At 40.5% G+C, this 17019-nt stretch overlaps 1 protein-coding gene across 2 annotated transcripts in view; it reads right to left on the bottom strand.

The window, feature by feature from the left end:
- Positions 1-2416: 2416 nt before the first annotated feature.
- The window catches only part of LOC144678781 (uncharacterized), a 69889-nt gene continuing 55286 nt past the window's right edge, over positions 2417-17019 (bottom strand). For both annotated transcript variants that reach the window (XM_078538681.1, XM_078538682.1), the window contains 4 exons: positions 12271-12378; positions 11062-11263; positions 10123-10356; positions 2417-3500 (listed from right to left, as the gene is read on the bottom strand). In XM_078538681.1, coding sequence (XP_078394807.1) covers positions 3433-3500; positions 10123-10356; positions 11062-11263; positions 12271-12378 — 612 coding nt within the window. In that variant the 3' untranslated portion in view covers positions 2417-3432. The remainder of the gene's footprint in view (positions 3501-10122; positions 10357-11061; positions 11264-12270; positions 12379-17019) is intronic.

Below are 17019 nucleotides of genomic sequence, written 5' to 3'. Positions count from 1 at the left end.
CATGGAGATTGGGATTTAATGTGGGGGATGGGGGTATTGCCAGAGCCCCGCATCACTTTTCTCCAGTGGCCCAAGGCTATTACATACTAATAATGTGGGCAGTGTTGAGCCTCCTATCTGCTTTAAGCCCCAGTAGGGTGGAAATCTCACTCACAGGTCAGAAACTGTCCAGTACTGGCAGTGCCCCAGGAGTGGTGACCATTGCCGATACTACAGTGGGGCTGATAATGAGGATCACCGATTGATCCTCAAATAGTGTGGGCAGGATGGGGGTTGCTGGCGAGGGATGGGGGGAGGGTTTGGAAACGAGGGTGGGGCAGGCTTCCTATGGCACCACCCCCTTTCCTACGCCAAGTCCCTTGATTGAGTATGAATGAGGGACCCTGCGCCCCCACCTCAGTAGGCTGCTGGCAATCCTAAGAGAGTTTGCTGGACAGCCTCCCTGAATGACAAGTTCCCCACCCACTGCTGGTTGAATACTACCAGCAGCAGAACCTCAAATGGCCTCTGTGCAGGAAGGCTACCTGCCAGTCTTCCTGCCCTGCACTTGACCAGTGGGAGGCAGGATCTCCACCCTCTTACCTGATCACATAGCTCTCCCTGCCTCTGAACTTGCCTCTGTGGGAGCTGGGATTAAATTCCACCCTGGGGTTGCCAATTGAAACAATAGCTAGGGAAGGGGAAGAGTTAAAACCAAGAGCAGTTTGTAGTTGGGCTGAAAACAATAACTTTGGTCTTCCCAGTTTGAAACTTTATAAGTTGGCACTTGGATGTTGGTCAAGCAATCCTGGTCACATAGCTCCTGTTAAGGGATAAAGAAAAAGAGATGAAGTCAAAGTTAGCATCACGAGAGTGCAATAGCTGACGCGAAGTCTGTAGATGTTGTTGCTGAGAGCAACATGTAGATAAGGGCAGTGAGAACAGATCCTTGGGGCATCTTAGGAAGTGATATTGCAGGGTTAGAACATAAACCACCGCTGGGGCATTAGAACCATGGAAGAAGTCTTACACAGTTGGATGACAGGTGAAATATTGAAGCACTATTAAAAGCAAGATTTTCAATTATAGCTTCTTTTATGATCTTAGAACATCCCTTCACAGCCAATTAAATATTTTTGCAGTGCGGTCACTGTTGTAATATAGAAATTGCAGTAGCCAATTTGCTCCACAAAAATCAATGTGATAATGACCAAATAGTCTGTTTTTGGGATGAATATTAATCAGGGCACTGCTATGGGATCTTTGCGTTCACCTGAGCACGTAGAAGGGACCTTGGTTTAGCGCCTCATCATCTGAACTGTGGCACCTGCAGTACTGCACTGGAGTGTCAGGCTCCAATGATTTTTGTGCCCAAGTGTGTGGGGTATGCCTTATCCACAAACTTCTGACGTAACATTCTGACGCCTCAGTCAACTGAATCATGGCTGGCAGTACAACCGCTGGAGAAGGGCAGCATGGTCAGTCACAAAAGCTGTCATTTCTGGCTTTGCCTAGAATTGTTTTGATGTTGTGGGAGTGGTGGAAGATAGGTTGGAAAATGGAGTTTCAATAGAGATGGAAACAATGCTGGGAGGCAAGGGAAAATAGAATTAAGGGAGGTGGAGAATGGTTACCATGAGAGGATGCATGGATCCAGGGAAATTTCTCAGTAGGGTAAGGTGATGTATTATAGGAAGCAGGCAGTGTGAAGGAAAGGGAACAATTCTAAATGACAGCCATTATAGGGGTCAGCTGGGGGAGTGGAGTGAGATGGATTCTGGGAGCAAAATATGAAGCTTGTGGGAAAATGATTTGGAGAAAATTGAGAAAGAGATGATGGTCAAGAAATCTTGGGGGTACTGGATACAGTGGTAGGAGATAGCAGAAGCAGCTCATAGATAAGCTTGACTTTGGAGAGGAAAAAACATCATGACCTCCTTCCAATTGGTGCTTGAGGCAAGTAGAAGGGGCGAGGGATGAGCGGTATAAAGAGCAAGTTCTTTGTGGAAGAAAAGTTGGCCTTGCTCTCCAGGATGATCCTAGAGTAATATGTGGTTTTGACTGGGAACAGAAGGTAAAGCATGTTTTATGATTTGATGTTCAATTAGACCTCACAAATAACAACTAATCCAATTGTGTGCCAGATTTCCTCAAGTTTGAGCTTGAGAGAGTGACAGGGATGACAGATAGGAACAGATTTGCAGGTGGGGATAGGGGTGACGAAGCAGAATCATAGCATGAGGTACTGGGATAAATGGGGCATGAAAGGTGACGCGATTAGAATTTGAGCAAGTTTGGAAGACTGGGGGAAGAATTGCCAAAAGGTGTAAACCCTTTCTCCTCATTGTGTACACAATCAAGAATACTACTGTATGCAAACATCCATTAGTATCTTGCTCTATTCTGAAATTGGCAACACAAATTAAGATTCACAAAGGGAGTTGTATAAAGCTTTATTCTCAGTACAGTGGAGGGGTGGTGAAGAACACTGACCCCTGGCCATGTCATGCAATCACAAAAAGAATGAGATTATGACAAAAACAGTTGCTTTACTAAATTACATAACAGAACAAATTCTAACCTCAGTTTAGACAAGGTTATTTAAAAAGCTAACAAGCAAAGCAACTTTATAATACATTTTATATTATATTTTGCCGAGTTTACTGAAGCTGCATTACATCAATTCTTTAATCCCAGTACTCTGATAATCTTTGAAATCACTTGCAATTAAATGACTTGTAAATTTCAGATGTATCTACATCAGCTATCTTTAGCCAATAAAATGAATAAGTAAACTGCAGGCTTATAGAATGGGATGTTACAAGGATGAAGAAGCTCTAAACACGCTTGGTGAACTCTTCTGAAAAATGTATAATTACAGCACTAAATTTCAAATGATAATTTAAGTCCAAGAACACAGTAACACATTGCTCTTGACATTTCTTCAACTTTGAACTTGAAATTTTATGAGTTTATAGAAAGACAAATGGAGTATTTTTAAAATTTATATACCTAGAATAATAACATGACCGTCAACACGGGCTACTCAAATGGATGTCACTACACTTCACAAAATGTACAAAGGTTGTAAGTTACAAATGTACTAAAGTTTTGAAGTTCCATTGTACAGTGTGTACATCACATGTAGAACAAGTCAAACAAAGCTCATTAGCAGACAAACATCTCAACATTAAGAAAAAGGTTGCAATGAAACATCTGACATCCCACAATGCTTTACCATCCCTACCCAAAAATATGAAAAAAAGTTTATTTCTTACAAGATAGTCTAGGTTTTTACTCAATTTATTGCAGAATTTCAAAGTTCAACCAGTGGTCAGCATCTAAAACAGCAGTCTGAATAAAGCTCAAAAGTTCACAATCAGCGAAGTCTACATCTTTATAATAGCCCTGCTGATGTTCTTTTGTGAACACCAACTCCATTTGATGCCGGCCTTAAGTCTGAACGTTCTTCAGCACACCAGCTTCTACCAGCACATTAACCAAGACAGAGACCTTTACACCTAGAAAGTAAACAGACATGAAGTCAAAAAGTGTGAATTTCTCAAAACTAACTGCAGAACAATTTAAAAGAGATTTACCAAATGAGCATATTAAATCCCAGAGGATTGAAAAGTTGTGAATTTTACACCCCTGTTCAAAAAAAGGAGTGATAAACGTAGTACATAAGAAATAAGTTGGGCCATATGGTTCATCACTGCTCCGCTATTCAAATGATCATGGCTGATCTTGGGTTTCATCTCCACTTTCCTGCCTGCTCCACAAATCCCTCGATTACCTGAGACACCAAAAATCTATCTATCTAGGCCTTAAATATATTCAATAATGGAGATTCTACAACCCTCTGAGGTTAAGAATTCCAAAGACTCATAAACCCTTTGAGAGTGAAGAAATTTCTCCTCATCTCAATCAGAAAAGACTGCCCACTTATCCTGAAACTTTGCCACCTTGTTGTAGATTTCCCAGCCAGGAAAAACAATGTCTCAGTATCCACCCTGTCAAGCCCCTTCATAATCTTGAATGTTTCAATGGGATCACTTCTCATTCTTCTGAACTCCAGAGAATATCGGTCCAATTTATTCAGCCTCATCATAGGACAACCCTTTCATTCCAGGGACCAAACTATGAACCAGTCAGCCTAACACTGATGGTGGCAGACTTTCAAGAGACAATAATGCAAGACAAAATTAGTTGCCACTTCGAAAAACATGGGAACAAATTGCATTTGACAAATTTGATTACAAGCTCTTTGACGAAGTAATGGAGACGATTGATGGACTTTCCAGAGGCATTTGATAAAGAAGCACCTAATAGACTGGTTAGCCCATGGGATTGAAGGGCAGTGGTAGTGTGAATCTGAAACTGGCTAACGGGTCCAAAAGCAGGAACCAATGGTAAACTGCTGTTTTGCTAGACAGGAAGTATACAGTGGGGTCCCCTAGGATCAGTATTAGGACCACTGCTCACTTTCACATATTAATTACCTGGGCTTGGGTATATAGAGCAAAATTTCTAAATTTGCAGGTGACCTAAAACTCCAATATATAGTAAACAGTGAAGAGGCTAGCAGACAACTACAGGAGGACATGGACAGGCTGGTGAAATGGGCAGTCACATGCAGATGAAATTTAATCCAGGGAATTGTGAAGTAATGCATTTGGAAGAAAGAACTAGAGGCAATAATGCAATCTTAAATGGGGTACAGGAATGGAGACACCTTTGGCTCTACATACACAAATCTTTGAAGATGGTAGAAGTTGACATTAAAAAAGCAAATGGGATCCACAGCTTTAAAACAGAGGTAAAAGGGCAAGATCTTCCAATGCCAGGGACGTTCACTTCTGTGCGCATCAGGACCCTTCGGAAGTCCTGAACTGCGGGCATGGTGATAATTGCCCATGAAGTTTAAACTACCAATGGGCAGATTTGAGATGACCGAGCCCTTTGAAAATGCCTTCCAGACTGACCTCAGTTTTGGAGATTTGGGCTTGTTGTGCGATACTTACCCAGATACTTATCCTAGTATTGTTCCACTGTTAACTTCGGCATAGGTCAGTGATGAACAGCAAAACCCACTCCACTCAAACACCCGGCCGCCTGCCCCGACCCAAATATCCTCCACCCCACTAAACTCTTCATGCCTTTAAAACTTACCTGAACGTGGCAGCTGATGTCGTAAAGAGTGTGGCCTCTCCATTGCCCCTCTTTGTCAGTGCTCTGTGTGGATGGCAACGCCAGGGAATTGCTGTTGCAGCCAGGACAGAAAGACCCAGCAAGGATGGAAAATAGTAGGGCTGTAATTATCTTCACAGCAGAAGATCTGGCCCACAGAATAAAAAGCAACGAGGATGTCAAGGCTTTAGGGAGGATGCAATGGTACCAGAGATGAAGGATGTCAGTTATGTGTGGAGAGGTTACAGAAGCTAGGTTTGTTCTCGTTAGAACATAGAATGTTAAAGAGGAGATTTCACTTTGTCATGGGTTTTGATATAGTAAAGAGAGAAGCTGTTTCCAGTAACAGGAGGGTTGGTGATTAGAGGACAGATTTAAGGTAAATGGCAAAAGAACCAGAGGAAACATGGTGATATTTCTTTTGATGCAGGAAGTTGTTATAATTTGGAATGCACTGACTGAAAGGGAGGTGCATGATTTAATAATAACTTTCAAAATGGAATTCAATAAATACTTGAAGGGGCTATGGCATAAGAGCAGGGCAGTGTAATTAATGGAGGATACATCCACTTAGAATCTAGCTGTCAAGCCCCCTCAGAATCTGATGTCTCAATAAGATCACCTCTCATTCTTCTAAACTCCAATGAGTTGAGGCCTAAACTGCTCAACCCTTTTCTTGTAAGACAATCCCTTCATCCCACAAATAAACCTAGTGAACCTTCTCTGAACTGCCTCCAATGCAAATACATTCTTTCTTAAAGGAGACCAAAACTGTATGCAGTATGAATCATATGAGGTGCCAGATTCCACACCCCCTGGCTAAAAGATCAGGGGGAGCCCGCTGATGGCAACCTGTAAGGCCAGGCATTTGGCAAGGGCCTCTCCTATCACCGGTTAAATTCTGGTGGCGGAAGGAATTAAGCCCTTAAGTGGGCATTAATTTTCCACTCCGTGATCTCAATCAGCTCACTGGTAGATGCCACATCCACCGCTGGTGCAGTGGGTCAAGGGTGGGCAGGTAAGTCACCACAGGATTAAACCAGACTCCCCCAGCTTCAAACCCATTGGCGGGGGAGTATTACATCCAGCCCTAGGTATGGTCTCACCAACACCCTGCACTGTTGTAGCAAGACTACCCCTTTTATATTTCATCCCCCTTCCTAATTACTTGCTGTACCTCCATGTTAACTTTGAGGTTCATGTACAAGGACACCTCTGTGCCACAGTATTCTGTAGTCTCTCTGCATTTAGATAATATTTTGCCTTTCTGTTCTGGATAACCTCCAACATAATTTTCCAACATAGTATTCCATCTACCAAATTTTTGTCCACTTACTTAACCTATCGATATTTCTTTTCAGGCTCTGTTCTACTCAACTTGCTTTCCCACCTATCTTTGTATCGCCAGCAAATTTAGCTACCATATCTGGTTTCTTCAGCCAAGTCATCAATAGAGTTTGTAAATAGTTGAGCCTCCATCACTGATCCTCTGGCACTCCACTAGTTCTTTTTCCATTCATTCGTGGGACGTGAACATCACTGGCCCTTGAGGAGGTGATGGTGAGTCACCCACCTTGAAATGCTGTAGTCCATGTGGTGTAGGTACAGCCACTGCTGTTAGGGATGGAGTTCCCAGGATTTTAACCCAGTGTTAGTGAGGAGCGGATGATGCATGGTGGTGGTGGTGCTAGGGTTCCCATAGGACTGCTGACCTTGTTCTTCCTGTAGGCTCTACAGGTCACTGGTTTCAAAGCTTCCATGAAGGAGCCTTGACGAGTTGTTGCAGTGCATCTTGAATATGGTACAAGTAAGTGAATGTTTAAAGTGGTGGACAGGGTGCTGATCAAGGCTTTGTGCTAGATGGTGCTGAGCTTCTTGAATGTTGTTGGAGCTGTACTCATCCAGGTAAGTGCAAAGCTTTCCATCACACTCCTGACTTGTGCCTTGTAGACAATGGACAGGCATTGGGGAGTCAGGAGGCAAGTTACTCACTGCAGAATTCCAGCTTCTGGCCTGCTCTTATAGCCACAGTATTTATATGGCTGGTCCAGTTCAGTTTCTGGTCAGGGTAACCCCCAGGATGTTGACAGTGGACAATTCAGTGATGCTAGTGCCATTGAAAGTCAAGGGAACATGTTTAGATTCTCTCTCGTTGGAGATGGTCATTTCCTGGTATTTGTGTGGTGCAAATGCTACTTGCTGCACGTGACCATGGACTGCTTCAGTATCTGAGGTGGTGTGCATGGTACCGAACATTGTGCAATCATTAGCAAACATCCAGAATTAAAGGCTCATCTGAATGCAAACAGCATTCGTAACAAGATGGATGAACTGATAGCACAAATAGAAATAAATGAGTATATGACAGTCATTACAGAGACATGGTTGCAAGGTGACCAGGGCTGGGAACTGAATACTCAAGAGTGTTTGACATTTCAGGAGGGAAAGGGGGTGGGGTAGCTCCACTAGTAAAGGATGAGATCAGTACAGTAGTGAGACATGATCTTGGCTTGGAAGAGAAAAACGTAGAATCAGTTTGGTTGGAGATTAGAAATAGCAAGGGAAAAAAGTCACTTGTGGAAATAGTTTATAGGCCTCCCAACGGTAGCCTAGCTGTAGGACGCAGTATAAATCAAAAAATAATGGAGGCATGTAAGAAAGGTACTGCAACAATTGTGGGCAATTTTAATCTTCATTTAGATTGGATAAATTAAATTGGCAAAGGTAGCCTGGAGGATGTTCAAAGTATATATTTGGGACAGTTTCTTAGAACAACATGCAATATGTTCTTGAACCAACAAGACTGTTTTAGACCTGGTAATGCGTAATAAGACAGGATTAATTAATGACCTCAAAAGGATCCTCTGGACGAGCAATCATAACATGACGACTTTCACATTTTAGGGAAGATCAGAAAATTAGGGCAAGCCCTTCTGCTGCCTCCACACACAATTCCTTTAGCAACTTGGAATGCAAGCATTTGGACCAGCTGACTTATCCCAGTCTAAGCACAGCCAGCCTTTCCAGGACACCCTGCCCCTCAATTTTCACCCCATCTATTACTTCTAGCATCTCCAATATTTTGTCAACATGCTCTTAGTAAAGACGTTAAAGCACCCATCAAGTATTCTAGCCTTGCCCTGAACCTCTAAGCACATAGCACCTTCTTTATCACTAATAGGACCCACCCAGCTTCTTACTACCCATTTACTTTTTACATGCAGGTGGAATATATTTTGGGTTCCTTTTTATGTGAACTGCCATTCTCTCTCTCATTCTCTCTTTGCCAGTCTTATTTTCCTCTTCACTTTCCCTCTCAATTTATTGTATTTGGCCTGATTCTCATTTGAAGAATTCACCTGACATGCACCACACAGCTTTTTTTTTGTTTCATCATATTCTCTTTCTCCCTCATCATTCAAGGAGCCTTGACTTAGGGTCCCCTAACTTTCACCCTTCAACTAGACCTAACCTATATCTGAAATAAGTCCTCCTTAAAAATCACACATAATTCTATTTAAACAAAGTCAGTCTTTGGTTCCATTTTATCCTGGGTAGATCCCATCATTCCATTGAAGTTAACCCCCTTTCTAATTTAGGAATACTACTTTAAATTGTTCCTTCCTCTTCTCCATTACTAATCTAAACCTTATGATACTCTGATCGGGCTTACCCAAGTGTTTCCCCCACAGACACTAGGTCCACTTGGCACAACACATGGCCCAGTCCCAGATCCAGCAATGCATCCTTCCTAGTTGGGCTGAGAATATACTGACCAAGTAAGTTCTCCTGAAAATATTTCAGAAACTCCACCTCTCTTTTCCCTTTACTCTCCACATTAATGCCCAAAATATCTATTGGGATAAAGTACCCCCCTATATCACTGCTCTATAGTTATCGCATAGCTGCAACTTTCCTACAGATTTGCTCCTCCTCCTTTTTTCACTAGTTTGAAGCCTATAGAATCCCCCAGTAGTGTGATCATACCTTTTTTTGTTTTTCAATTTTAACTAAATGGATTCTATCCTTGTCCCCTCAAGGATAATCTCTTTCCAACACTCCAATGCCTACCCTAATCAGTACTGCCACTCCAATTGTTTTCCTTCCGTATCTTCCCTGAACACTTTGTATTCTTGAGTATTTAACACCCAGTTCTCAGTTTTTAATTGCCGCTACATCATATTCCCGCATGGCTATTTGTTCTTGTAGCTTACCAACCTTATTCACCACCTTTTGTGCATTTACCTACATGCATTCTAAACCTGTCTTTGTATTCCTCGTAGTCCTCTGCTCCAAATAATATGGTACTATTTCTTCTCTCATACAATCCAACACATTCATATAACACGTTTTATGTTTCTTCTCCGCTTCTATATGTTGGTGCCAAACTTCCTGCCAATTTCATTTAAATCCTCCCCAACCACACTAGTGCACTGCCCAGTGATGACATTGGTCCATGGATTCAACTGTTATGCATTTGTATAGGGGAGAAGGGGAAACTGTGTTTTCAGAATAGCATGTCCACAGAGGTATCAGAGGAATATGGAATTCTGTTCATTCTTGTAACGTAGCTTGTGATCATTAGCAAGTATTGCACAGAAAAGATTAATAAACCAAAGACAGTAAAAGACAATGGAGATGAGAATAGAGTTAGAACACTCCAGGTCAATCAACTATGGATATGCTGCACATTTCTAGTGGTTAATGCACTGGACAATAGTATGCTAAACTCCCAGTAAGATGATATCTAAAAAATGCGGCCACCGAAGGATCAAATATTTTGATGAAATCAAAAAAGTGTGAAGTGATAATTTGATTATTACAACAATTAGTATTTATACATGGATGTAACTTAGTATACTTCTACATTGGGCTTGAAATACTCAACTGAACTTTACTAAATGAAATGAAATGAATGAAAGTTGACGAATTAAGAGAAGACGCAATTCTCACCTTTCAACGCCGGATTCGTTTTTGACAGTTTAGCCAGAGTCTTAGTGGCTCTATTAATATCCATTCCGCGGACGGCCTTGAGCAGGTGTGGGGTCAAAATACCACTACGTTTTGATTTTGACAGACCAGTATTAAAAGTTGTGGGTTTAAACTGTCTTTGATTTGATTGAAAACCTGGTTTCTTGTTACTTGATTTAGACTGCAATGCAACTGCCTTCTTCCAGGCACCACCAACTGCAAAACATAAGATGTCCCGGATACATTAATATTGCTTTGCCTATACAACTTAAGAAAATATGCAAGATAGATAAAAACATTTCTACAAGTAATGTTTGATGGTTTCAAATTTTATCCATGACACTTGGGGATTATATAAGAAAAGTTATAAACCAATTTTTTACTTTCACTGATTTAACCTGCTCAAGTTCAGATCTACGTACCATTAAAAATACGTAAGGTAAACCAAGAAATTTACTTCAGTGAGGCTTCCTTTTAATCCTCTTTCTAGACTGTACAGCCTGACATTCTCTAATCTTTTGTCACAGCTCATCAGTTTATACTTTGGATCATTCTTAGAGTTCCTCTCTCTTCCCTTTCCAAAGAATGTGCTACTTTTTGTAGTATGGTGACTGAAAATTAGCAAAATAGGTAGTGCGGTCTGTTTTAAAGCTATTACTAAAATGCCTAGACTTAAGTGACATGTCCATAATCAGTCCCTTTTTCATCCTGGGCTGATTTTATTTTATTAATTGCATACAAAGGATACACATCCTTGACCAAAAGGCAAAACTTTACATTGATCACTGGTCAATTTTATTTTCCACTTATTTTCCCAGTTACACAACTGATTTAACTCTCCAAATGTTTCTGTCTGCGTCTTGTTGCAGTGAGATTTGATACAAGACTATTTAGGTAGTCTGAACTTTTTGGTCAATTTACCTTTATATTTAGGTCTGAAGTTAGCTGAGCTACCAGTGTATCTCTGAGAGTTTCCTGGTGCTGGACGTGGCAAAGCTGGACGTTGCATAGCTGGACGTGGCATAGCTGGACGTGGCATGCGAGATTCATATCTCGAGCGTTCATCTGGTATGCCAGGGGGTTGTCTCATTTCCTCATCCAATGGAAGCCTTTTATCTTGGTTCTGATAAAATGAAAGACCGAGTTATAGAAGTCTACTGGGTGCAGCAAAGACAAGATTTTACACTGGAAAATTAGCTACTTCAGCAGAATCACCAAGTGTTTTAATATCTACCTACCAAAAAGCTAAAATTTGAACATTTGATTTTCTTTTAAACTTTGTTTGCCCCATGAAGAGACAGTCATTCTAAGAATTCATGTTGGGAGCCTGAAATTTACAGGCATCTATCAATTTCCAAACTTTCTTCACCACAAGGGATAGTTCATCTTAAAAACATAGTTCCATGTAACAACATTAAAACTTAATGTCTCAGCAATAAAAACAGGTTACCATCTGATCAACGGCAAGTAAAATGGATCCATCTCTTCATATGTCAACTGATTTCAGGTGGAGACTACCACCAACTAATGATTAAGCATCACAGCAGTGACGCATAAATTCTCAACATCAGAGATGTCTGTAAATTTGAGTAGATACATTCATCCTATTCTCAATGCCAATAAATTACTTCTTGATTTGGAGATAGGTTTGATAGTAGATGAACACATTAACTTGAGTTGCTGACTTCCCTCCATACAGCCTGCATCTGTACTTTTACTGGAGGGTGACCATGAGGCTCAAATAGCTTTTAGTGCAACTTCTTGCAGTACGGCCTGCAACTCCAAAGATTTGCAGCGATATCCGTGTCTCTATTCTATCATTGGGAAGAATTAGTCACATTTTCTGTTATCTCATAACTTGCTCTTCAATGGAAAATCACAAATCTTTAAGAACTGCCATCTCACTGGACTTATCTTTCCCCACTTGGAGAACAAGTTTTTGAAATGCGAGTGGGCACTCAAATTAGAGCAAGATTCCCAGTCACACAATTTGCCGCTGTTGGTCAGGGCCCTTTTTGCTCGACTTGGAAAATTAGTGCTAAAACATTCATAAACTCAGACCAAACTGACACAAATACCCCATTCAGGATGGGAACAAAGAGCCCAATTTAAATAATTTCAAATACTTACTAATCCAGTCATTGTCTTGAGGCGATACTCCATCAGTCCATCTGTGAGACTCTGTGTAACCTTCAGGGCAAAACTTGCATCACTGTCGCTGGTGATTTGAAAATTTTGCTGGAAGACAATATATCAACTTATATTTGTTTTCTTATTTAGATTAATTGCAACACACCAGGAAATGCCTGCTGAAAATGTAATATTTTCAAAACCTAGGAAGTATATCCAAATAAAAGTAATTTTATTTAGTATGACACAAATAGATCAGTACTATAGGGTGATCGGTGCAATACTCTACAAGTTAAAGTTCACAAAATACCCATAGGAGAATTACATTTTTTGAACGTTGGACAAAGTCAAAGTTACATCATTGGGAGAGCAGGTAATGTTGGATATAATGGTGAAACACATGTTAAAAAATGAAAGCTTGTTGATTCAACCTTCAAGTTTCCCTTCTCTGGAGAATCTCAACTGCACTATGCCACAAATGATTCAAAATGTTAATATATTGTCAGTTCTTCTAAAGCCTTGCTCATGAATAGTCAATTTCAACCTAAAAATGACAATTATTCAATGTAATGCAGTAATTTTTACTGCACCAAAATACAAGAATGGCTCTTGATACTCAAAGATAGTGCACTGATGGATATATTATTAAATTCTTCAAAAAATTTACTCAAGATGAAAGTAACCTCTGCTCAAAAACTCATTGGTTATTTGAATTAGGTTGAAAAAAAAAACCCTTCAGTTTCAGGCAAGGGATACCTGTTAGTCCATCCTGCTCACGTATTTATAGTATTCCTTTGGGGTGTTTTAAAATTCATGAATGGAATTCAGTGTGAATAGAAAGGCACCAAGGGAATAATTGTAGATAGCTGAGCTAAACAAGAACCTTGTGATTTCCTTCTTGAAGCCCATTGAAGTCTTTTATTCCACCACCTGTGCTGGTAATCTATTTTGCATTCTTACCACCCTTCAAGGAAAGAAAGTTATGTATTTTCTGTTTATTTTTCCCTGATCCATAATTTGTAAATATGGTCCTATCTGTTTAAATTTGATATATGGGCAGAAAAGATTACTTGGATTCAGCTTGTCCAAATCTCACAATTTTAAGCATTTTTATCATATCGCCACTAAAACCAAAGCTCGTCAATCCAATCTTTCCTTGTATCTCAATCCCTTAAATTCTGGAACCAACTGTCTATTTTCTGCCTTCTGGAGGGGGGATAAGTAGACTTACAAAGCAAAAGAATACGGCGGTATTGCAGGGCAGCTACTTAGGTATTGATACCCAGAGCGTGACAGGGAGGGACAGAGTGTACAAATATAAAAAACAGCAGCAAATAGGGTCAAAGGAGAAAAAAATGGTAAAAAGGCAAAATTAATAGCTCTTTACTTAAATGCACGTAGCATTCAGAACAAAATAAATGAATTAGCGGCAAAGATAGAGGTTAATGGGTATGATCTTATAGCCATTATGGAGACATGGTTACAAGGAGATCAAAACTGAGAACTAAATATTCAGGGGTATGAGCCTTTTTGAAAGGACAGGCAGGAAGGAAAGGATGGTGGGGTAGCTTTGTTAGTACGAGATAGACTAAGTACGATAGCAAGAAATGATCTTGGATCTGAAGATGTGGAATCCATATGGGTGGAGGTAAGAAATAACAAGGAAAAGACGACACTAGTGTGAGTAGTCTATAGGTCCCCTAGTAGTAGCTATGCTGTAGGGCAGAGAATAAATCAGGAAATAATGTGGGCATGTAAAAAAGGCAGTATATTAATCATGGGTGACTTTAAATCTTCATGTAGATTGGGAAAATCAAATTGGCAGAGGTAGACAGGAGCAAAAATTCATGGAGTATATTTGGGACTGGTTCTTAGAACAATATGTTGTGGAGCCAACCAGGGATCAGGTTATTTTGGATCTGGTAATGTGTAATGACGCAGGTTTAATAAATGATCTCAGAGTAAAGATCCCCTGGGAAACAGTGACCATAACATGGTGGAATTTAGTATTCAGTTTGCGAGTGAGAAACTCAGGTAGAAACAACTGCTAAACTTAAATAAGGGTAATTACAAAGGAATGAGGGCAGAGTTGGGCTGGAGTGGACTGGGAAAGAAGTTTAGCAGAAGAGACAGTTGATGAACAATGGCAGACGTTTAAGAAAATGGTTCATGACTCTCAACCAAAAGATAAATCCCAGTGAGAAATAGGGAAGGGGATAAGCCAACCATGGTTAACCAAGGAAGTTAAGGATAGTATCAAAGTGAAAGAAAAAATATACAATGTGGCAAAGATTAGTGGTACACCAGAGGATTGGTAAAGGTTTAAAAACCAAAAGATGAGCAAAAAAAAGGGAGAAAATAAACTTTTGAGGGTAAACTATCAAGTAATATAGAAACGGACAGTAAGAGCTTCTTTAAATACATAAAAAGGAAGAGAAGCCAAAGTCAATATAGGCCCCGTAGAGAATGAGGCTTGGGAACTAATAATGAGGAACCAGGAAATGGCAGAAGTTGAAAAATACTTTGCATCAGTCTTCACGGTTAGAAGACACTAATAGCATACCAGAAATATGAAAGAATCATGGGGCAAAAAGGGGGCGGGGGGGAAATAAATACAATTACTATCACTAGAGAAAAAGTACTAGGGAAACGAATGGGGCTAAAAGCTGATAAGTCACCTGGGCCTGATGGGTTGCATCCTAGGATACTAAAGGAAATATCTGCAGAGATAGTGGATGCACTGGTAGTAATCTTCCAAGAATCCTTAGATTCTGGAAAAGTTCCAAAGGATTGGAAAACTGCCAGTGTAATACCCTTATTCAAAAAGGGAGGGAGACAAAAAACAGGTAACTATAGGCCAGTTAGCTTAACATCTGTCACAGGGAAAATGTTGGAGTCTATTAAAGGATGCAATAGCAGAGCATATAGAAATGCACAATATAATCAAGCAGAGTCAGCATGTCTTCATGAAGGGGAAATCATGCCTGACAAGTTTATTAGATTTCTTTTGAGGTGATAACAAGCAGGATAGATAAAGGGGAACCAGTAGGCGTAATGTATTTGGATTTCCAAAAGGCGTTCGATAAGGTACCACACATGGCTATTTAATAAGATAAGAGCCCATGGTACTGGGGATAGTATATTAGCATGGAGAGAGGGCTGGCTAACTAACAGAAGACAGAGTTGGGATACAGGGGAAAGGGGGTGGGGTGGCATTTTCAGAATGGCAACCTGTAACTAGTGGAGAGCCACAGGGATCAGTGCTGGGGCCACAATTAATTACAATATATATTATTGACTTGGATAAGGTAAATGAATGTACTATCGCCGAGTTTGCAGATGACACAAAAATAGATGGGAAGGCAAGTGGTGAGGATGGCAGAGTCTACAGAGGGATACAGACAGGTTAAGTGAGTGGGAAAAACGTGGCAGATGGAATATAATGTGGGAAAGAGTGAGGTTATGCACTTTGGCAGGAATAGAGGAGCTGAATATTACTTAAATGGAGAAAGACTGAAGAAAGCTGCAGCACAGAGGGGTTTGGGGGTCCTCATGCACGAATTCCAAAAAGCTAGCATGCAAGTTCAGCAGGTAATAGGTAAGGCAAATGGAATGTTGACCTTTATTTCAAAGGGAATGGAGTATAAAAATAGGGAAGTCTTGCTAAAGCTATACAAGGCACTAGTTAAAACACACCTAGAATATTGTGAACAGTTTTGGTCCCCTTATCTAACGGGAGATATACTAGCATTGGAGGCAGTCCAGAGAAGGTTCACAAAGTTGATCCCGGGGGTTGGAAGGATTTTCTTATGAGGCAAGGTCAAGTAGGTTGAGCCTATACTCATTGGAGTTTAGAAGAATGAGAGGCAGCCTTATTGAAACATATAAGATTCTTAGGGGGCTTGACAGGGTAGATGCTGATAGGCTGTTTCCCCTTGTGGCAGATTCCAGGACCAAAGGGCATAATCTCAAGAGTAAGTGGGGGGGGGGGGGAGGGGGGCACCCATTTAAAACAGAGATGTGAAGGAATTTGGCCTACTTCTGCTCCTACGTATTATGATCTTCCAATAACTGAATACTGTTTCTTGCAATTAAGGGGAACCAAAGTCACATGTAGTGCTCCAGATTTGGGCTCTCCAGGGCCAAATACAATTTCTAGATTTATCTCATAGCAGTTGTTATGCAAACCAACATTCTTTCTGCTTGATTAAAAATCACCTGGGAGCTGTGTTAATAGTTTTAACGACCTGTGCACTAAACCCATCACCGCCCCCCGCAGACCTTGCTCGGTCTCCGATATCTGAAGTGCATTCCCATTTAGCCACAACCACCCCTCTGCCAAATCTCTTAACCTTAAAAGACCCCATATTAAACTGCATCTACCATATATCTTTGCCCACTATCAAGCTTATAAAAGTACTTTTGAATTTGTGCACACAGATTTTCCACATTTACTCTACCTCCTGTACCGACTTTCTACAATGCCAGTATTGGTTTATTCTTCCTTCATCACTCCCTAAAACCTTCCTTCCTTTTCTTAGTTAAAATGAAAACAAAAAAATAAATTCCATCTCTCCTTATTTCCCATGCTAGATTTTTGTTTTAAGATTTTACTTCAACTATGAATTGTGCAACAATACATCAGGAAGAGTTTTTTTGTATCAAGACTCCAATTGAGCAATCTTTTGAGCAGTTAGGGCCCAAGCATGTTAAATAACCTGAAGGGCTAGCTGCAATGCCTGAACTCAA

Source organism: Cetorhinus maximus, chromosome 3 (assembly GCF_964194155.1).
Source record: "Cetorhinus maximus chromosome 3, sCetMax3.hap1.1, whole genome shotgun sequence".
In the NCBI taxonomy this organism is placed as follows: Eukaryota; Metazoa; Chordata; class Chondrichthyes; order Lamniformes; family Cetorhinidae; genus Cetorhinus; species Cetorhinus maximus.
The sequence above is the reverse complement of the archived record's forward strand: the minus strand, read 5'-3'. Positions and strand labels throughout refer to the sequence as shown.